Source organism: Pyrgilauda ruficollis, unplaced genomic scaffold (assembly GCF_017590135.1).
Source record: "Pyrgilauda ruficollis isolate IOZ18807 unplaced genomic scaffold, ASM1759013v1 scaffold49, whole genome shotgun sequence".
Classification (NCBI taxonomy): domain Eukaryota; kingdom Metazoa; phylum Chordata; class Aves; order Passeriformes; family Passeridae; genus Pyrgilauda; species Pyrgilauda ruficollis.
This window is the reverse complement of record NW_024526488.1, coordinates 1,057,329-1,078,779: the sequence shown is the minus strand read 5'-3', so window position 1 is coordinate 1,078,779 and position 21,451 is coordinate 1,057,329. Positions and strand designations below refer to the sequence as shown.

Genomic DNA, 21,451 nt, shown 5'->3' with positions numbered 1-21,451 from the left:
TCTGGGAGTCATGCAAGATGCTTTATTGCATTACTCTATTGAGAATGAAAACCTAAAATGCTGAATTATTTTCCAAGTGGAAATGGAAAATGAATACAGATGCTGGTTTAGAGGCAGTTGTTTTCAGAAGCATTTGAGAGAAAGTATATTTTGTAAAAATAATATAGGCTCGTGGAGAAATTGAGCCACTTTCTATGCTAATTCATGAGATGATTTGGAAAAAAAAATCAGTCCTCTAATACAATGAAAAATATGAAGCCTGTAATCTAAATTTACTGGCATGAACTCTTCTGCTCTTTTTGTGCACATTGAAAACAGTTTGCTCAGGCAGTGAAATTGGTTGCTTTGGTAGGTATGGTACCAGAGTAATGACTGCTTCTTTGCTTGTTTGCAAGTGTAGAACTCTGGCTATGGAGGGGAATTCACTAAATTTGTTTTGTAGTGCAAGGTAAAATGTTAAAAGCCAAGTCAGCACTCTCAAGCACGTTGTGACCTTGTACCTTGGTTTCAAAGCTGTTTGGCTGGAAGGAAAGAATCCATCTGACAGGATGCCTCAGACCTTATGATGGCTTTAAACTGATCCATCTTAGTTGACTTGGCAGACTAAAGTCATAAGGGAAAAAAGCATCCTTTCTGTACAGCTTCTCATAGACAGAGGAGCCCTGAACTAGAGAATCCCATCAGAAGCTATTTTTCTTGCCTGTTGGGTTTTAGTGAGCTGTAGTAGGAGTTGTTCCGAAGATGCGTGGTGCATGTTCCGAGTGTCAAAGATAGTGAGAAACCAGAGTACATCAGTAATCAAAAAACCACTGAAAACTTGTCCAGCGGTAGTCTGGCCTCTTTGTTCTATACTAATTTTACTTTTGACCAACAACTAGACCTTCATCTTAATAGAAAATCAATAATTATCATTTGTTGTATTCAGGTCTTAAGGGCATTTCTCCATAGGCAACAGTGTAAAAGTATTGGATGAGGGTGGTTTTTATGGCTGTATTATCCTTGAACAGCAGTAATTTAAAGTTTCCAAAAGCTAAATCTAAATTTAGACTCTGTCTTGTCCTCATTCAGACACCTCACAAAATCTCTGTTGTGTGTGCTCTGCATGGGATACCTCAGCTACAGCAACAAGCCAACAGCGTTAATGCAGCTTGCAAAGTTTCTATGTTGATATTTTTGTTCCTTTTGGTGGAAAACATGGATCATCTCTTTAGCAAATTACCATGGAGGAAACTCTTACTTTCCTTGTTCTCGTTTTATATTTCATTTGCTTTACAGGTTTTGTTTCAGTTTCCTTACCTTGTTTTCTACTTTTTGAGGTGATATTTTGGTAATCTCAAACCCCTTCAGAAGGTGACTAGATTAAGTCTTTTGAATTATGTTTTTCCTCTCCCTCTAGTGCCTTGTTCTCCTTCCTTCAACTTTCTCACATCTTTCTCTTGTTGACATTGCTCTTATTTCCTGAAACTTCTGTCTCTCCAAATCTTCTTTGTTGTTGTCTGAAGATTGTTTCATGCATCTGTCTCAGTTCAGCTGGTTTTGGTACTGTTTTATTGCTACTATTTTTGGTATGAATGCAGTAAGGGAATTTTTGTGCTGTTGGAAATAACTGTCAGCAATAAAATTAGTGCCTCCCAAGTAAAAATGAAGATATGTTGAGGAACAGAATTTTAAGAAACATTACAGGTAGTGTGGGATAAAATTACAAGCTGTAATGCTGAATAGCTTTAAAAAATTCAGCATTGAGGCTGTTTGACTCAATTTAATGTTCATCAGCTTGTGTATAATTTGATCTTGGTTTTAGATTTGAAGTTTGATGTAAAAAAGAAGGTAGAGGTATAACTCAGATTACTGCTGGATATGAATTGCAACTTTCAAGTTGAAATCCCCCCCTGTGACATTTGACCCATAAAAATGTAACACTCTAGCACAAATAGTGGCTTTCATTGAGACCATAATAACTATGCCAGAATGCTAGGAGGATGTTGGTATTGGGCAAGATTTATCTTTCATGTTGTATGTTTGATAAAACCACTTATGCCATGTTGGTTAATTGCAGTGTATTTTTTCTGAATTTTATCTACCCAAATGCCTTTCTGCATTGACTACAAACAATGTGGAAGCCTTTGTTTTTACAAAGCATGACCTTTTCTAGTGTGTTTTCTTGGTGCATCTGCTTGCCTGCATTTGGCTCTTGCGTTTGCTCACTGTAGGCTGCTGCTGAGATGGACTGGAGCAGGACTCATAATGCTTGGGATATTGGGCTTGGTTTGGACTCACTGTATTGGACTGAAATGCCCAACTGAATCCATGTCAGGAGTTTCATTGAACTCATATGTGCTATTGGTGTTTTTATCATAAATAGTGATGACTGAAGTTGGCCTTAGATGAAGCTTTTTGACTTGTTACCAATCTGGGATGTGTTCAGTCTTGTGCCCTTTCACAAATGTTTTGAAGTACAATTCCACAATAAGTATTTGGGAATGTCTATAAACCCTATAGAGCAAAAGTTAGGTACAGTTCTGTGTGCTTCAAGAGGCTATATTAATGTCAGAGATGACTGCCTCTGCCATGACAGAATGCCTATTGAAGTGGCAGAGCTGGGAAATAAGCAGTGGACCTTAGCTGCCCTTCAGAATAACATGCTAAGAAATCTATCCCTTCCTCTGTCTCTGCCTATCAGTTCTCAAAGGTAGTTTATGACATGACCATAGAGTTGGGTTAGAACAGTGGGTGAAGAGCACAAAGTAGAGGACAAAAATTTCTGTAGTCAGCAGAGCTGGTGAAATTCCAAGAGACATCTTAATAGTAAACACGAGGATATGGTTAATAATAGGTATCTCCTGGTTTGCTCTTATTTATCACAGTATCTACATCTGAAATACATACTATGATCCCCATCACAGAGTTTAAGAACTGAAAATGTTTTTTTTCAAGCTCCAGATAAGTGAATACTAAAGAATAACATTTTTAAAGTGTTAAAAAAGAAAGGAATCAATCCCACTTTATCTTTAGTTCTGCAGTGGCATTTTGGAAGCGTAGCATGTAGATAATACAGCCTGCAAGCTGCTGCATGTTCAAGGCATTAAGACAATAATTTGACAGAAAAAATAAAAATAGCAAGTTAGTTTTTCTCATTCATTTTGTAATTTTCAGTATAAGGATCCAGCTCAAGGAGAATTTGGTACAAACATGATGGGAATGTATTCTTCTGCATATTTTCTTCCACTACTGCAAGTGTACTTAGTTTTTTTAAAAATCTAAGTGAACATATGATTAGGGAGAAAACCAAACCACTGCTCTTACCAGAGTTTCAATAATAGAAGCTGACAATGCCACTTCCGTTGCCTCATGTCCTCCCAAGTTTAATTTTTAAAAATCCCGTATCAAAGCTGATGATTTTTAAAATGAGTGGAAAACAGTGAAATGTCTGAGCTATGCCATCCTGTTTACTGTGTATCTTTTTGTAGTGTTGGAGGCAGTGCTTCTCTGTTGGGCCGATCTAATGCCTTGTCTCTTCTGCTAGAGAGATCTCCTAAGAGTGTGGGGCCTGAAAGAGTGCTGTGGGCTTTTGTGAGCCACTGTGAGCGAGCTGGAGGGTAACTGCAGCACAGAGAACAGCTCACTTCCCTTCGCACTGTAGCACAGAAGTTTTTTTTCTTGCAGAGAATAAGGAGATATACAGTGTGTATTTATGCCTACTAAATATTCCTATCTTCAGTGATTATGTACTGGAGTAAATTAAATTCTTGGTGCAGGTGTGACTTGGTACCGCTAAGCAAAGCCACACAATAGTTAAATTTGTGTAGTCAATGGTTAAAGTAAACTCAGAAAAGGGAGAAGTGTGGCAGTGACTGGTTCACCCAAGACAGGAAGAAAAACTCTTCCTCTGCTTTTAGCACAAGAGGAGAAGAAAAGCTCCATTGCACAGCCTCCTCTGAATAATGTTCTTGCAAGGGTCAAAATTGACAAAGAATCTGTTTAAATATTAAAGTGAAATAACACAGTGGGAGTGAGGAAACCACATGCCATTTAAACTGCAGGATGCATACCTAAAACAGTATTGGAGGTGCAATCAATAATGAATATGTAAGCACCAATTTTCTTCTAAAATATCTGTATGCCAATTTTAAACATCCAAGGTCACGAACATCCAAAATGTATGTATGAAGTGTACAAACTGGTGGTTGCAGTTTAGAGTTTAGTTTTTTGCTTGTTCTTTTCGAAACATGTAAAAATAGTCATCTGAAATCTGTCAAAGGGCAGGGGCAAAAGAAATGCAACTTTGGAAAACACACAGCACTGATTTCTGTCTTTCATATTTAAAAAAACCCCAATTGTCCCCACTTATCCAAGTCTGAACACCTTGGATAATGTCCCTGTTCAGTCATTAGGGGTTTTAAACGAAATGCTTACATTTAGTTAAGAAAAGCAATTGTATTAAAATATTCTGTTTAAAATGCAGGAAAAAGCCATTTCTTTCATGATTGATTATTGTTATGACCTATATAAAATATGGTAAAAAAATAATGGTATCTTCAGGAAGTGTTCAAAAAGCATTGAAAACAAGCGCTTGATCAAAGCTGAATGCAGCTCGAAGATGTTGTTTCTAAATAGGTTATCCTGTAGTGTTTATTCTGATGGGAACTGGAATGACTTAACAGCAGATAGGTTTTGCTGCACTGTCCGAGGAATACCCTTTGGTATTCTTTTGCCCTTCATGCAAAACCTCAAATGTAGTACGTGCACCAGAAAGGACAAACTCCAATTCCATGTTCAGACGAGCTCTGAGGCAATCTGCACTTTTGCTGTTAGTTGCAGTGTTTATAACACAGCAATGCTTCAAGGTTGTCATTCTTTAAGCAAGATCTTAAAAAAAAAAAAAAAAGAAAAAGGAAAAAAAAATCCCAAACCCAGCCAAAAAAACAGCCCCAAACTTAACACCCCAGAAGGCACGGTGAGGGCTGGAAGGTATTCAAAGAATCAAAACCACGAGCAGCAGACAGGAAGCAGCTGCTCAAACTCCTTCCCTCCATGCTTGCGTTAGGGAGTCTCTCGGCCTTGTGGACAAAATGAGCCAAGGGATGAGCAGGACTGTGCTGCTTGTGCAATTTTAACTTCTTCATTTCCTTGTAAGAACAGAGCCATCTAGGGAACCTTTATTGCTTTTGGACTAGCGACTGTAGCCTTGTCAGAGACCTAAACTTTGAAAATGGGGTTTTAAGCACAATTTAAAAAACTATACGTACATTTGTGTCTGTTGTTGCATATTGATTAGTCAAGACTTGCTCATTGTAGTTCTAATAACATGATATTGAGTTTTACAGATTCCCAGAGAGCATTTGGTTTTGCTTTTTCCTCCTTTAATGCTTAGGATTCCCGTGTGCAGCTCTGTCAGCCAGTCCCATTGTTCTAGTTCCAGAGTCAGCATGATCAGAGTTATCACTTCTGATAAACGGAGTAAAATGTTCAGTGTGCCAAAGGGAGTAAATATTCTTGGTATCAACCTGTTCTTTTGGACATGAGGTCATCTGTCCTCATATCTTTGAGTGGTTTGTAAAAATAGTGTTCTAGAAGCTTTACTTTCTTTCCTGGTTCCAAACTGCCCGTCTTGCCTCTCTCCTTCTTAGAAGGCTTTGGAGAAAATGTTGCATGTTCTGTAGCTGTTAATTCCCCGGGGCTTTTGAAGTCCCAACGGTTTGCATCTCTGTATTTAGCTTATCTACGAACAGATCGGCAACACCCAGGAGGTTTTTTGTCTTTGCTATGTCTTTGCTATTTTTTTCCTCTTTTTTTCACTATGGAGAAACTTTCCTGCCACTTTATTGTGGAGGCACTACCGCTAGGGCGAATGCATCTGAGATGAGACTTCCCTAGGGCAATGTGTGTAGCGTATGAAGGTCAGCATGCCCAGAGCCAGCCAGGCTTTCCCCTGCGGCACAACAGCACCTCTGAGCTCTCCTCTTGCAGCTGGGGCTCAGAGGAAACGTGCATGACTGCCAAAACCAGCTTTTACAGCAATCGTACCCTTGCTGCCTCTGCATGAAAGCATTTGGCACCTGGTTTCAAACCTTTTTTTTTTTCACAGTTGCTGGCGGGCTTCTGTCAGTCACCAAGACTTGGCTCGGGGTTGTGAATTTCTCTGCCATGGTTCCCTGGGACGGTTGGTCTTTTTTCCTTACTGCTCCTTTGCCAGTGCTAAGCATTGATGGGAAGGAGGGATGAAGTAGTCCTCAGATATGTTTCCTTACGGTGTAGTTCAGTGGAAATGGAAGAATGGACATGGACTGTGGGAGAGCCAGAATCAGGATGGCTGAAGGTGATGTCAGTGAGCAAACAGGCAGCATCCCACAGCTGGGGATCACCCCAGTGGAAAGTAAATTTGTGCCTTTCCTTTGGATTGCGCCTGTCAGTGCTCTACACCTAAAGCCCGGATTTCATTGTCTGAACGAGGTGAAGATCAGGAATGTGAAGCTGTGTGTAATGAAACACAGAGGATGACATTTCTACCTGCTGGAGGTTTGCATTCTGTCCTGTTCCTAAGGAGGTGTTGGTGCAGTGCCAAGACTGTAAATTGTCTTTCACATCTTTGTGTCTGTATGGCTTTGACACTTCAGTGCACGCCACAACAGTATTTAGTAGAGGCATATTTGCATAGCTGGCATTTGAAATTTGGTTTTTGTTTTTAAGGGCCTATTAGAGATGCCAGTATGTGAAACCAAGGTTTGCTTTTAGGTCAGGTTTTTTCTTCTCTCTTCTTTTTTTTTTCTTTTCTTTGTTCTCTCCTCTTCTTTCCTTTGATTTTTTAATTCATTTTGCCTTTTGGAAAAGCCCTCATCCTTTCCCCTTCTCTAGAGGCTTGTAGTTTGATTAAAACTAACCTGAACCAACACAGACTACTAACACAGTGCCCGAACAAGGCAGATGGAGAGAAAATGTTCAATTTAAGTTATGAACATGCTTTACTTTGAATAATATGCTCATTAGATCAGCAGCTGTGTAATCATCTTGGAGTTGTCTGGCTTCATGTTTGGGGTTTTTTTCCCCCCTTTTTTTTTAATCTGTTAACAAGTAAAGTGGAAATACGGCAGTTCCTAGAGGTCTTTTGGTTCAAAAGTTAGTGATGGATTAGTGTACAATATTAACACATATTAATCAATATATATATATATCTCAACTGCCTCCCACTCCGCTTTGTGCCAAATGAAGTATTGATCTGGGGTTGTCCAGAGCCTGGTAAACTCTAGAGTAGCAAAAGAGAAGTCTTTCTTAATATAAGGAATCTGAGAATATATTTATGTATAGTATTTTCATCTTATATCTGAGTGACAGAGACACAAAATGATGTTCTCTTCCCCCTTCTCCTCACCAGTCTGGTGAATGAGTGAAAACAGCTTCATGAGAACTCACTCAGCATGTGGGCATGACTGGCAGTTCTGGCCTTAAAGGGCCCTGGAGAAGTGGCACTTAAAATTGGCCTCATAAAAAAGCCTCACCCCCTGTCGCAGCGAATGTATTATGTTGTGTTCTCCAGAAACATTGGATTTCTATATGCATTGGCTTTTTATTTTTCATGATCTGCTCTGACTTTTACCATGTTTTAGGAAAACACAACCTGATTTAAGTGCCTGCATGGAAGCAACTGCTTTCATGATCTAACCACAAGTGAGTCTTTCTAGGTTTTATTGGCATAAGCTATGAAACTAATGCCATCAATATTTGTTGATCACTTAACATTTTCAGTTTAGGTAAATATCAGAAATACAAATATGGGCATAGTTCTTATAGCAGCTGTCAGTAGCACACAGAATTATTGCTTGTTTGGAGAGACAGTGAGTTGCAAAATCACTTCTCTTTCTTCTAAAAGTGGAAAAGTACTCTTAAAATATACCCAATCTGTTCTTTAATTGCATGATTTGCAAGTTCTTTTTAAAGAAGTGAGATTAAAATGAGACACCACTAAAATACTTTAGAAAGGGACATTTTAAACTCAGACACACTACTGCTATGGAAAATTGTAAAATAGTCCCTCTAGTGTACTGCTGCTGTAAGCAGGCACAGGAATATCTGATGTGATTAACTGAAGAGTATGGTGGCAGAAAATGACAAAATAATGTTTTGGCAAGGCATATTAAAGTTCTTAGATAAACTGGAGAGTCTGACCTACAACTGGAAGTCAAGTCAAGCCATAATAAATATCAAGCCAAAAAAAAAAAAGCTGTTGAGTTCCAAATTAAGTAAAGAGCTAATGATGTATAGTGTGAGACTATTGCTCTTGCCAGCAGTGCCTGAAACGTGAATGAGGGGCAGAGCCACTCACCAGGGTGTGGGCTGAGGTATGCTTCCTCTTCCAGCACTGTAGATTTGAATTACGTGTCATATTTTGCATAAACTGCCTATGTACTGAAAAACAAACTTGGATGTTCACATCTTCTTGAAGTGAATGTGACTTTGATGTGACTTCTAAAGACCTGCTTAACCTCTGTCTCATGGTGTTAGGCAGTGCAAAGGAGCTGTACTGGGGTGGGTGCAGTGAGGCTTCCTTTTATGCCTGGAAGCCTCTTGCTAATGTCTCCCAACGTCAGGCTCCCTGCAGGCCAATCACAGAGTTATTGTGCTTTCCAGTGTGAAGGAGCGTAGTCGTTGTGGGATGTTTTGGAGTATAAATGTTTCTTTTTTTTGTGTGTTGTAGCTGGCCAGAATGTCGATTAGGAATCTTTACTGAGTACCTGTTTTTTGCTGACTGTTCCTGCTGGTAGTGCGTGTGCAAAGCTCTGGAGCCCTTTGTACATTTGTCTGTTGCAGAGCAGCACCAGGCATAGAATCCCTGTTGTTCTGGACTTTGTACAAGCAAGGAGTGCTGCTTTTGCACTTAAACTAAGATCCAGTTAAGACTCATTCAAAGTACAGGAGCATCTGTCAGAGTCCTTGCTTTGGAATAGAGCTGGGCGATCATTTAGGGTTAAATGCATAAAAGGGATTAAAGCTCTGCTGAAAGGAAGAGAGCAAAGCAAAAAAAGCACATGCAAAGTGCTTAATTGTATGTTAGGGACTTTAATGTGTATAGTACATTGTAATTTTGGAGTTCAGAATTGCACAATATTATATGTTCCATCATATCAACTGTATAGGGCTTCAAACGATCACTGTTCTGAAAAACTCCTGAGTTTTTATTTTGTCAGTTATTGAAAATCAGACATTTTGCTGCATTTAAGTTTGTTTTGCCGAATGACTATTGAAATTTTGAAACTGTTTATCAGACAATTCAGCCCATACATAACTGCAATCGTTCCCATGGACCTTGTGGTTTGAGAGCTCTTAGTTGTTTCTGTAGTGTCTCAGAACCAAAGAACTGAAGTTTCAAGTAGGAGGAGAGTCTTGCTTTGCCCCACCTTTTGTTGGAGCAAATATATGTACACGTATATGATACTGGAATAGTGTGTTGACCAGAAGTGGTAACTCCATGTGTGATTACTGGTGTAAATATTCTTGACATTTTCTCAGAATTCTTTAGGGAAACCACAACTGCAAGAAAAATGCCTCTTGGTAGACTTGTTTCTTGACAGCACTGTTTTAAGCTGTGGTTTAATAGGAGTGGTTCAATGGGTAAGCATTATCTTTTATTCTGTGGAAGTTGAAGCTGTGTTCAAATCTTTACTAGAGACTGGAATGCTTAATGGTTTCTGTTCTAAGAGCAGGGAAGATTCTTGTAGTCTCCTGTTGTCTCTATTCATACAGTTCCTTTCTCTGTCCTTTCCTCTGCATGTTTTCTGGTAAATGTTTCTCTGGCTTCCCCAGTGTGTGTGGGTGTCACTGTGGGCCTCTGTGCCTGTCCCCTCCAAGTTTTCACATCAGTTCCTGAAAAGGTTTTTCTATTCCTCTTATGTATAAATCTTGCTTTTGTTTGTGTTTATATTGATAGCTCTAAAATGTAACTTGGCAGTACACTTTGGGAATAATGTTTGTTAGCTACCTACCTAAAATTAATAATTTTATTTGCACAGCTTTTTTTTTTTTTTTAAACGTTATCTTGAAGGAGCTGTAATTAGCTGTGAAGAGTGAGCCATATGTCTACTGGGTTTGATTATGCTAGATAAGTGAGAATCCCTCTAAGGAAAAGGGTCTGCGTGGGTGGAATAGTTTGCAAGAGATTTTTTTTGTAAGCTGGGAAATATCATGTTGAAACAAGCAAGGGATATTTAGTTCACCAGACTTGCCCCTCTTTGTTTTGAGAACCATGAAGCCTCCTGTGGTTTTGCCAATCAATGCCCACCCATGCATCAGGACAGATCATTTTGTCATTGAATCCCACAGCATCTTGTCTCATGTGGCTCAGGGCTCCTTGCAGCCCTGTGCTGGGATTCCTGCAGGTGTGCAGGGGTAGGTTCTGGTCTGGTATGGAAACCAGAACTCCTCTGCAACACCAAGACTTGTTAAAGGCCTCTTTTTCCCCTTTTCATCTTTTGAGTAATGTGAAATAGTTTTTAATTAATATGGTAATTTATTTAATCAACTTTTATTCACAATTTCTAAAGCTTATTCTAGAACCATATTGCATTTCTTCTGTTCAGAGGAGAAATATGTGCCCCCATCTTTGATTATGTTAATGGCATATTTATTTGTTTTTATTATTCTTTGCTGTAAGGCAAAACGAGATTTTTTAATGGCATTAATTTTCACAGCAGTTTAAATGAACTCCAAATATTGCTTTCACAGGATTAATCTAACATTAATTCTTGATTTCGCTCATCTGCCTATGAATTATTATTCACTATGGAGGCTTTGTAACTTCAGTTCAAACTGTAGTTTGTGATATTTCTCTGTGGTTTTTACTTTGTCATTCTCCTGTGTAAACATGTAATTTTCCTTCCTTTGAGAGATGCACTTTTAACTCTCTTTTATGGTCATGGTAGTCTTGTAATTAGAACTTCAAAAATAAACAACTGAAATTGTAGTGATTATTCCCAAATGCCTGTGATATGTAGAAATGTAGAGTTGCTGTACTGAATTTTGACATTGCTGATAAAAAGCTTATTTTGAGATTTCTCTTCAGCTTAATATGGATTTTGATTTGAAAAGATACAGGCTGAAACTTCTGAGGAGTTCAGGGGAAATCTTGTCATTGAAGTGTGGACAATTCAGGCAGGGTGTCGTTTTGGGTCATTTTCCCTCTCTAGCAAATAAGTAAATAGTTGTGATGGAGACTGGCCAGGCAGAGTCAAAGTAGGTCTTGTGTGAATTCAATTGCCAGCAAAACAACTCGATGTATGTGACCGTGTGTGTGTGTGTGTGTGTATATGCCACCTTTCCTAATGCTCTCCCTCTCTTGGTGTGTAACCTCAGCGCTTACAGGAGGTGTTCTCTTAGGATGAGGTTTCCCAGACTGCTGCCATATTCCAAACATGAGGAAGCGTTCAGGGTCCTGTGTGCAGCTTTGGGGACGATGGGAGGGCTCAGCTTTGGCCCCCGAGGTCGCGGAGCTCTGGCTCTGTGTCGCCGCTCCGGCTCCCAGCCGGGGTTCCCGGACTTCTGCTGCTTCGGCCTCTGGCTCCCTCTGCTGCCCAAACTCCTCCTTTCTGCAGCTACTCGAGGAACCCAAGCAGTCTTAGGACAAAATTTGATAGCAAGTTCATCCAGGTCCAATTGCAAATTGTGTTTGGCACAGCCAGATTTTGTCTCTGTTTATATAATTTGATTTGAAGTAGTGATGCTGATAATGAAACAATAGAGAACAAAATATTTTACTGCTTCTGTTCTACAACTAATCTTAATTTCTGTTTCCCTCTCCTGCAGGTGATAGAGACACTTTCAAAGCTTTCCCGCACTCCCATTGCACTGGGCACAGGCATAAGGTATGTTATTGCTGTCGGGAACGTGGCAGTAATGCCACCATTCTTGGTGGGGTGCTCCTTGGCCAAGTTGTTAGAGGCAGTATAGGCTGTGTCCCCCGCTAAGAACTTCTCTAGCTGTGAGTCTGAGTGCCAGGTGGGCAGCTGTGCAAGGCTCTGGAGCTCTGAGGAGTTCCAAAAGGTGTATGCTACCTGTGGTACTACACTCGCTGAAGGGCGTGAGTCGTGTGTACTGCTCGTGCTGAAACAGGAGGTGAACAGAGGAGCAGCTGGTATTGCAGAACTTGTGTGATAATCTTAATGCAGGGATCAGAAGTCAAGCTGATGCAGTGCTGATTTATGTAAAGACAAATGGGGTTTCTCTTCTTTCTCGCTTCTAAAAAAATCAGCAAAATTGCCCAAGTTTGTGATTCTTGTTTTTGAAAAGAAACCAAAAAAAACCCCAACAAGACCTAACCTGAAAGTTTTGATGATTTTTTCCAGTTGAAAAATGTCAGTGATGTGTATTAGTGGTGATTTATAAAAACTGTGCCCAGTAGGGTTTTTATTATATTAAGTGTCAATCCACATGAAGTACAAGTATACATACACTGCTCATCAGAGAAAGGGGGGAACATATAAGCACATTAGTGTGCAATAATCTGTGTGAAAATTTTGGAAACCAAACAGAAATATACTATATGACTAGGCTAGTGGTGTCCGTAACTAATGCTATTTTTCTTTCTATAGGCCCTTCCCTACAGAAGAAAGCGTTGATGATGAAGATATATACAAAGGTCTTCCTGATTTAATAGAGTATGTTGTAAATACATTAATTACAGATTTTTGTCTTTCAGTTGCATACTATTGTTTGTATTGTGTTGTAGAACGTCTAGTTTTAATGAAAAATGTGATATTTATTTAATTTGTAAGTATTTTGTTAGTTATTATGCTTACCAGGAAGAACTACTTATGAAAACTTATTTGAATTATCATGCTACATTTGTGTATATAAAGCAGCATGTTTCACAAGAGGACTTGTAGCAAAGCAAATAAAGAATGCATTTCTAAGTTACCTGTCAGTACTATTAGAATGCTTTCAGAAGAATGCAATATCACTTGTAAGGAAATTGTCTTGAACTAGCAAAGAAAATGAATGTTTGGATCATAATTCAAGTGCATCTTTTCCCTAAAGTCAGTGAAATTCTTAATGTGAGTGCATTTACCTCTTCTGGATAAGTGTTTGCAGGATTGTCAGGATACTCTTGTGTCCTGTGGTTGGGATCTCTCAAGATCTGTGAGGAATCATGTTGGACAAGAGCCAGGACAGAGGTCACTGTTCCAAGGCTCAAAGTTCACCAGCACTCCTTGTATGTGGGAAAGAAGCTGCTGTTCACACCAGGGATGAGTTTCTTCAGTGCCTGTAAAGAAGGGAAACCTCACTGTGACTGGCATTGCTCAATTTACCAGTTCCCCTGCAAAGCTTGTCCTCGTCTCTGCAGCTGACTGACTGTCTCCTAAATAATTGCTTTTCACTCTGTGTAGCAGAGCGTGCCAAAGGCAGGAGCTGCAGTCTCCTCTGAGACCCAAGTGGGCAAGAGGTGATGTCCTTATCTCTTAGATGTGGTGGCATTATAACTGTTTGAAAATAGTATTTCCACCAGTTCTTAAATGGGTATGTAAATTCAGCATTGTGAGACAGTCTTTCATTAAAAAAAAGGCTAACAAATCATACCAAAGAAATGGATTTGTAACTCTTCTTGTGCAACAAATGATGAAAATTATTAACAGAAATTTAATAGTTGCATGCTGTCTCAATTGTGGAGGAAGCAATTCAAGAACAAGAAACAAATGTGCCAGTGAATAATGCAAATAGCTCACATTTTTTTGTTTCCCTCAATTATCAGTAAGTTTATTTGAAATTGATTTAATTTTCCCTCAGCTTAAATGGTGTCTAAAGAATTTAAAATTAATTTAAAATTAATTTAAGTCTTTTTGTCAGAGCTGTAGTAGTTAAATGTTTCTATTATTACTCTGCCTTTTTGCCAGCTTTTGTTCCCTGGAGCAGAGGTGGTAGAATGGAGTGTGTGCTGCATCTGACAGCTGCCAGTGTTTAATGTGAAGTGCCAGCACACCATCACTGCTGGTGGGAACGGAAATGCTGGACTAACCTGTTGATTTTTACTCTGAAGGATTTCAGTGTTGTCAGGATAAACCTCAAAAGCATCTGCATATCTGATCCAGTTTCTATATTGTTGTTGTGACTTGACTGCTTTCAATATCTCTCAGAGTTGTTTCGCAGAGTTTTTTTACCCTAAGAAATAGGAGTGAAAGATATTATAGGCTTGATACAGTCCTAGCACAAAGCAGGTAACTCTCTAGCAGGGCTGACTGTAATGAAGCTGAATTAGCTGAGGGCAGAGTTGAGCACTGACTTTCTGCTTTATTTCTGTGGTCTGGGCAATTGGAGGGCATCACTTGCTCATACTCGGTTTTGTTGGACTGTCTGATTTTCAGTTTGATTGGTTCCTTCTTTCATTTTTGTGTAGCTGAAGGTTGCATGAGATGATCCAGGTTCTGGTTTATGATGTGGAGCTGCAGTGCCTCAGTGCTGGCTCTGCAGTCTTTGGTGTATTTTACCCTGGCTCATTTCTTCAGACAGGGAGAAGACCTGTAGCAGTGTCTCACATCCCAGTGCAATGGGATGCCAGGCAGGAAGGACAGGCAGCTCCTCTTCACTGGATGTGGTGGGAAAAAGGTCAAGGAGAAGAGGGCAGCAGGATTGTACCTTGTGCCAAAACTGTCCAGAGCTTTTGCTGCTGGTTTAGTTCCCATGTGGTTCTAAATTCATTAGTCTTCAGTATTGTGTTGATTTTGTAAAATGTATTTTAAATGAATTGAGAAAAGAAAATTAATTAATGGACTTAATTTCCCTTAATGAGTTATTTTCATTAGCTATTCTATTAATTAATCTGTTTGTTTACTGTAGAACCTTTTCCTATGAGTAGTGCCTTGCAGAGCTGGTGATACTTTGTGCTGCACAGTTTTTTTTCTTGTCTTGTCTTTTCAGTGAAACTGGTGTTGAGGAAGATGAGGAGTTGTATGATTGTGTCTATGGAGAAGATGAAGGTGGGGAAGTTTATGAAGACCTAATGAAAGATGAAGCAGCACAGCAACCTGTATGTTTTCCAGTTCCTAGCTGTGTTGGAACAATAGTAGTTAACTTTTTGAAAGTTGAAATGATGTCTTTATAGATAGTTTCACTGACACTCCTGCTCAGCTCCATACAGAGTTCTCATGTGCAGAGTATTATCTTCCATGTGAGACTTAGCAGGCTTTTTGGGTAAAGGGGAAAACATTAACTATAGTAAGCTTAAAAAAAAAAAAAAAGTGATTTTTAAAAGAAATACAGTGATTACTTTAATAGTTTTGAGTAGTAAAATTTACCAGCTGTATTAAGAGCAGTTAATTATTGCTTACTTGAAAGTGTCCTACCTTCAAAATTGTTATGATTTTGTGAAATCATTGTGTATAATATTATTTCAGCCATAGTTTGGACAACTAGCATAACAAGGACAACTGATTATTGTTCCAAATGAATGAATTTCCTGTTTATTCAGCCATGTAGGTTTTGTTGATCATTAGGTTGTCATTATGTTGCAAAGTAAACTATTCCACTAGGTTTTCTCTAGGAATAGCTGAACTTCAAAGGCAGCTTTTCTTACCTGTACTGGTGTTGCACATTATCATTTATTCCCTCTTTCCTTTTGATTATTGCACTCAAATTCTAGATGTTTGCAGTGTGGATAGAAAAATTCATGTGTCAGCTTCTGCCAAAAGTGTCTGTATTAGTGATCTCTTTGGGTTAGGTGAGCACAAAACTGAAGTGAATGGTTTTAACCAGAATGCCAGGATTTGTTTGCATTGCTCATACAAGTACTGATGAACAAACACCCAAATTTTGCAAATGGATATAAAGTATTGAGTACAGCAACTTCTGTAATGGGGCAAATACTGCAAACAATTTGGGCGGTATTGAGCTAAAGGTAAAATATAGCTGAAAGTCTATGTAAAATTCTAGCTGAAATAATGTAAAATTCTAATACTTCATAGAAATTAATTACCTACAGTTAACTGTGACAGTGTCTCCTTCCCTGTACAAAACAATTTGGGAATAAATTTGAGATAAGGGTGATCATGATGATGCTTACAAAGCACAATTCTTCTGATAAGACTGCATTTTTTGCAAAATGGTTACTTGTGTCTGCATCTGATAAAGACAGAACCATACTGTTCTTTGTGGGAAAATGAAGAACTGCACAAATTGGGTTTTCCAGAGTAATTTCTGACATATTAAAATTTCAGTCTAGAAATTCTGCTATTCCTAGGGGAGAAAAGTCTTTTGTTCAAAAGCTAAAAGTAGTTTTTCTGAATGGAAGGAATTCGAGTGCTAAATTTCTACTCCTGACTCTGTATTTGAACATCATCTAGTCATCTGGTCTATGTACAGCATAGGCATTCTCTACATTGATGAAAATAAGTAAGATACAACCAGGGATATGCTGAAGGGTGTTGCAAATTGATAAATAGGCTTCAGAAAGTATGTTGTTAGTTCTGTTGCTTGTTAAGATACTGCTTGTTGTTGTTGGAGCAAACATTTTGGATTAGTCACTGCTTCTAACTGCAAGAGCCTATCTAGTTACTGTGTCAAACCTCCACGCTGACCTCTAATATCTCCAGAACCTCTGTGCCTTGCTTGGCATGAATGGTTCCATATCATCTTCCAGTAATTTACTCTTCTATTTGAAACAGGATTTTATTGAAGCTGTAATGCTGTAAATCCTGTCTTGGGTAAGAGTGCTTGTAAACTATTTTTATAGAGTCACATAATTACTGATAATTACTTCCATGTCCTATGAGTCTGGTGGTTTACATGGAAAAAATCCAGGGTCTTGTTGGAGACACAAATACATATGCAACAGTTGAACTTTGAGGTCACTGCACTTCCTGATCTGAGGACATACTCCTGTTGAGTCTGAAGAGAAAGCTCCCCTTGAGAAATAAATGGAGAAAAACTGTAAATAAGTACAAGGACTAAACTGAATCCAATATTTATGGCAATGCAAAGTTGCTTACGTGATTTAGCCCCATTAAGTTTAATAGAGTTATTAACTGCTGAGTATTTTAAATAAGATTTCTCAGTCTGGATGTAAATTAAATGTGACCTTGTATTTCAGCTTCCAGAGTGCATGCTGATACTTCAGTGTTTTATGTCTAAACATTAATTTTTCATAATATTACTTTGATTTTGATTTTACTAAAGTCATCAGCTAATTGAACATGAAAATAGTCTTAGTTATTTCTGTCATCTTTGGATGCTGCAGTACTCAGAATTTCAGGAAGCAGTTATCCTAATTGTGTAATTCTAGACAAATAAAACCATTTGTTATCCATTAGGTGCCTGTTAATGACTTAAACTTGACTCCATTGTAATTGCAGAAATGTCCTGAAAATGACATAAGAAGCTGTTGTCTTGCTGAAATAAAGCAAACTGAAGAGAAGTACACTGAAACTCTGGAATCGATTGAGAAAGTAAGATGCTGCTTAAAGACTTGTAGCATGCATTTTTATAGCAGTCTAGAAGACAGAATTACTATAACTAATGTTTATGTAATTAATTTCTTTCAGTTTTTCATGGTGCCATTGAAAAGGTTTCTGTCAGCATCAGAGTTTGATACTGTTTTCATCAACATTCCTGTGAGTAATCATATTTAATGAACAGATACGAGGTTCATAGCTGATTGTGATATATTGGTGTTACATGTTACTGCACGAAATGATTATTTGAAATACAATGCATTGTGTGTTTATGTGGATATTAGTTCATTTAAAAAGGTGCGCGCTACCAATTTCTGTTTTTTCTGCTTGAGGGAATAAGGTAAGATATATAGCATTAGCATGTGAGATAGTGAATTGTTATAAACTGCAGTATTTTTGATCCTTGAAAGCTAATAATTTCTAGAAATGGATTGTCTTCTAATTAATGCTGATGTTTTAATGGTGGTACAAAGTTGTGACTGCTAAGTTATCTATTGCTGTGTACTGACTATCTGTAGGTGCTCTGTGAATCCTTGTAGCTGCCCTGGCTCTTACATCATCAAGCACACTTGAAAGTTAACATAACTCGGAGTTTTTGAACTCAGAATCTGGTGCTGGAAAGGATAAGGAAATCCTCTGTGAACTATCTAGGAAACCTCCTATTTGATTGAAACAATAGTGGTTCCTGTGTTGTGTCACTTATTTTCAGCTTAATCAAAACTGTGTGACACTTTACATGTATTTTTAGTTGATAAGAGATCAGCATGTCTTTACTCTGTCTAACTTTAAAGGAAGACATCAGAAATGGTCTGAAGTCTCTCTCAACACAGACAAATGAAAGCAATGTTCTTTTGTGAGGCCTTTGTAAAGAAGGGGTCTCCAGAGTGTAGCCCATGGGCCGCATCAAGCAATTATTGCTTGTAAAATATCACCTCTGGTTTGACCATCTCTGGCATGTCCAACAGGCTCTCAGGTTATAGGAGGGGGTGTTGGGGACTTTATTCTATTCTGTGAGAACCTGGCTTGTCTGTAAAAATGTTTTGGTTGCTGTTCCAGCATCATCCTGGTAGAAGGTAAGTTATGACAGTTATTATGCAGATGATACCTGACCCCTTACCATATTTTTCCCTCAGTTAAGTTTTCACTCTGCCTCTTGATTGCTGTCATGTCCTCCACTTTGAATATTAGACCAAAACAAACACTGTCACAGATATTAGTAACTAACTTGTCTTCTTGAATTACATCAGCTCCCCACAGAAGTCCCTTTGCTTTTGAAAACAAATTTATATTCTGTCCTGCATTAGTATTTCTTACTCATTGCAAATAAAGCCATGATCTGTCCTAAGTTACTGTAAAGCTCTTTCCTAAGGCTCTGTGTGCCCAGGCATATTGACTGACTTTTGTTGAAAGACCTAATTCCAGTCAATGGAAACACTGCACAAAGGTACAGAAAGGGCTTGAATGCTGTAAGCACAAACAGGGAGGTCAGCCCACTCGCTGCTAGTTCAAGGATTGCATGGGATCACAGAAGATTAAAAAGAGCAAAGCCTGTATGTTTTAGACTAGAGAGACACATAGTAAGCTTATGTTTGGGTTGTTTTCATTTGTTTTTAATTGTCAGCATTCAGTATTCTGCTATTAGAAGAAGCTGCTTATTCCCAACTCCAGGAGTGTTTCATATGCATTCAATAACCTTAAAAGAAATACAGGACTTGCCTAAGCCAAAAATATTTGCAAACGCTTTGTCTGCTCAGACCTTGTCTGTGCAGCAGTTCCTCAGCAGGAAGGCTGGAGGGCAGTGGAAGCTTGTTTTAAACTAAAAATAGCTGTTACACAGAGCTCTGCAGCAAAGTGAGATGTGAAGAGCAAGTGCTGTGTTCTCAGAACAGAAAGGATTTTCTTCTGTTAAGGGGTTGTGGTGAAGGATTGTTTCCTTAGGGTGATGTTATATTCCTTAAATAGACTCTAAAAGATGCTTGCTGGATCAACTGCTGATATCAAAATACTTCACTTTGAAGAAAAAAACCAATTACCCCAAATTACTCACCAGTCTAAAGAGTGACTTTCATTGGCACTCATATTTCTACGTTATGTTCTTTAAAGTGAATATATGGCTCTATATTTGTGTCTGTATATGTCTGTCTATATTGTGTATATACGCATTTGTATGTACATCTATGTGTGCACCTATATATAAATGCAGTTATATGTGCACCTGTGCATGCCTTTGAATTATTTATATGGACATACAGGGAGAAAGAGAGATGAAAGTATGTGTAACAGATACTGGAGTGTTGGAACATTCATTAACTTCTAATGATGTTACATTAGTTTAGTTTAAAATTTGATTTGAATTAGAGATAGAAACCCAGAAAGATCCATTGTCCCCTTAGTATTAAGCTGTTTTTCAGGGGTATTGCTTAGCTGAGTCCCTGTGTGCTCATTAGAAAATATGCTCCTGTTCCAAATACATTAATTGGGAAGATTTCTGTAATGATGTCTGTGTACTGCAACTTAAGATTCTAAGGATAAGGCCATACAGTTGCTAGCAACTAAATTTGATCTGTTTCAAGATTCTGCACCCTCATCAGTGATGGTATTGACCTTGTATGTACTGTTAGTTTTCATCAGTGTGAAGTGAAATGTTTTAACTTAGTTCACAACTCATTATTGAATATTATTTTTGCAGCGTATAATTTCTTGCATTAAATCATCTCAGTGGCTTGCTGTTAAACAGTCCTCTCTTTTTCAATCCAATGGTCTCTATACTACTTAGTTACCCAGATTTCAAAACTTCTTAACCATGACTTAATTTCTTGTGAATTTTCTGACAGTGTCCATAAAGTGTTAAAGCTGACACAGTCTCCTATAGTTTGTGTGATGGTGTATAAGCAAGGAGAGTTGCAACAGTAATCAAAGAACAAATCTTACTGCAGTATTCCTTCTCTCAGACATTAGCTGAGTGCTGTATTGGGAAACTCATTATGATTGCAGTTAATTTAGCATTAGGACATCACTAATTGACCAATGTAATGTACAGAACTAATTTTTCACAGCTCAGGGACAAGAATCATTACTTTAACTTGTCACTAAAGCATTTACTTGACTTGCTTAATTTTAAAATTATCATTATAAAATAAAGGTGAATTAACAGTGCATGTTCCAAGCTAGAATAAATTAGTCTCTAATAGGTAGTTCTTGGAGTTTAGTTTTTCTTGTTGCACTATAGGGAAGATGTGCCAAACCTTGAAATTAGATTCTACTCTCAAATAATCTGTTTTCCAATTTATTGAAATTAATGGGTCTAACACAAAATAATTTATTTTTATATTCAAAGCTTTAAGCCATTTTGTTTTTACAAAGCTTTTCCCCTCTCCATTACTGTTTTTAAGGATTTGGTGAAAATTCACAGGAATCTTACACAGGACATCAATGATTCCATTGTTAACAAAAATGATCAGAACCTATATAAAATTTTTATTAACTACAAGGAAAGGTAAGACTTAAGCATTCTTACTAATCGTGCTGATATGTGTTCATTTTGGTATTTTAATCTATTTTTATTTGATGAATATTTCTGAAACAGGATTAAGTAAGTAAGTAATTAAGTTCAAAGTAAGTATCCTTATCAAGCTAGTTTTGGTCTTTTGAGCATGGAAGTCAAGATGCCACCTATTGCTTTATGAGCCCTTGCTCTTGTTAGCCCAGCTTTGGCAATATTTTTACTTAGACAGGTAACAAATATATTTTTAAGGAAACTTAAATTTTGCGCAGCATTTTTTTTTTCATGCACATAATCCCAGATATTGTATAACATGTATTAGTATTGTTTAAGAGATTAAAGAAAGGATACTTAGTAGGGATATTTCAGATTAAAGAAAACAGAGGAGGTCATAACTGGAAAGAAGAGGCAGCATATGTAGAAGAGAAGAGACTAAGGTCTTGCTTTATCCTGAGTCAGAGGTGTGATAGTAAAGCAAACACCCTTTGCCTTCGAGCTTTGAAGAGCAGCCAAGCTGATAACAGGA

The 21,451-nt window shown here is 38.1% G+C and overlaps 1 protein-coding gene across 1 annotated transcript in view; it reads left to right on the top strand.

Annotated features, from left to right (window-relative positions):
- Positions 1 to 21,451, top strand: part of VAV3 (vav guanine nucleotide exchange factor 3) — a 148,714-nt gene that overhangs the window by 41,033 nt on the left and 86,230 nt on the right. The window contains exons 3-8 of the mRNA XM_041479637.1: positions 11,791 to 11,849; positions 12,576 to 12,641; positions 14,896 to 15,004; positions 17,325 to 17,417; positions 17,514 to 17,582; positions 20,816 to 20,919. Coding sequence (XP_041335571.1) covers positions 11,791 to 11,849; positions 12,576 to 12,641; positions 14,896 to 15,004; positions 17,325 to 17,417; positions 17,514 to 17,582; positions 20,816 to 20,919 — 500 coding nt within the window. The remainder of the gene's footprint in view (positions 1 to 11,790; positions 11,850 to 12,575; positions 12,642 to 14,895; positions 15,005 to 17,324; positions 17,418 to 17,513; positions 17,583 to 20,815; positions 20,920 to 21,451) is intronic.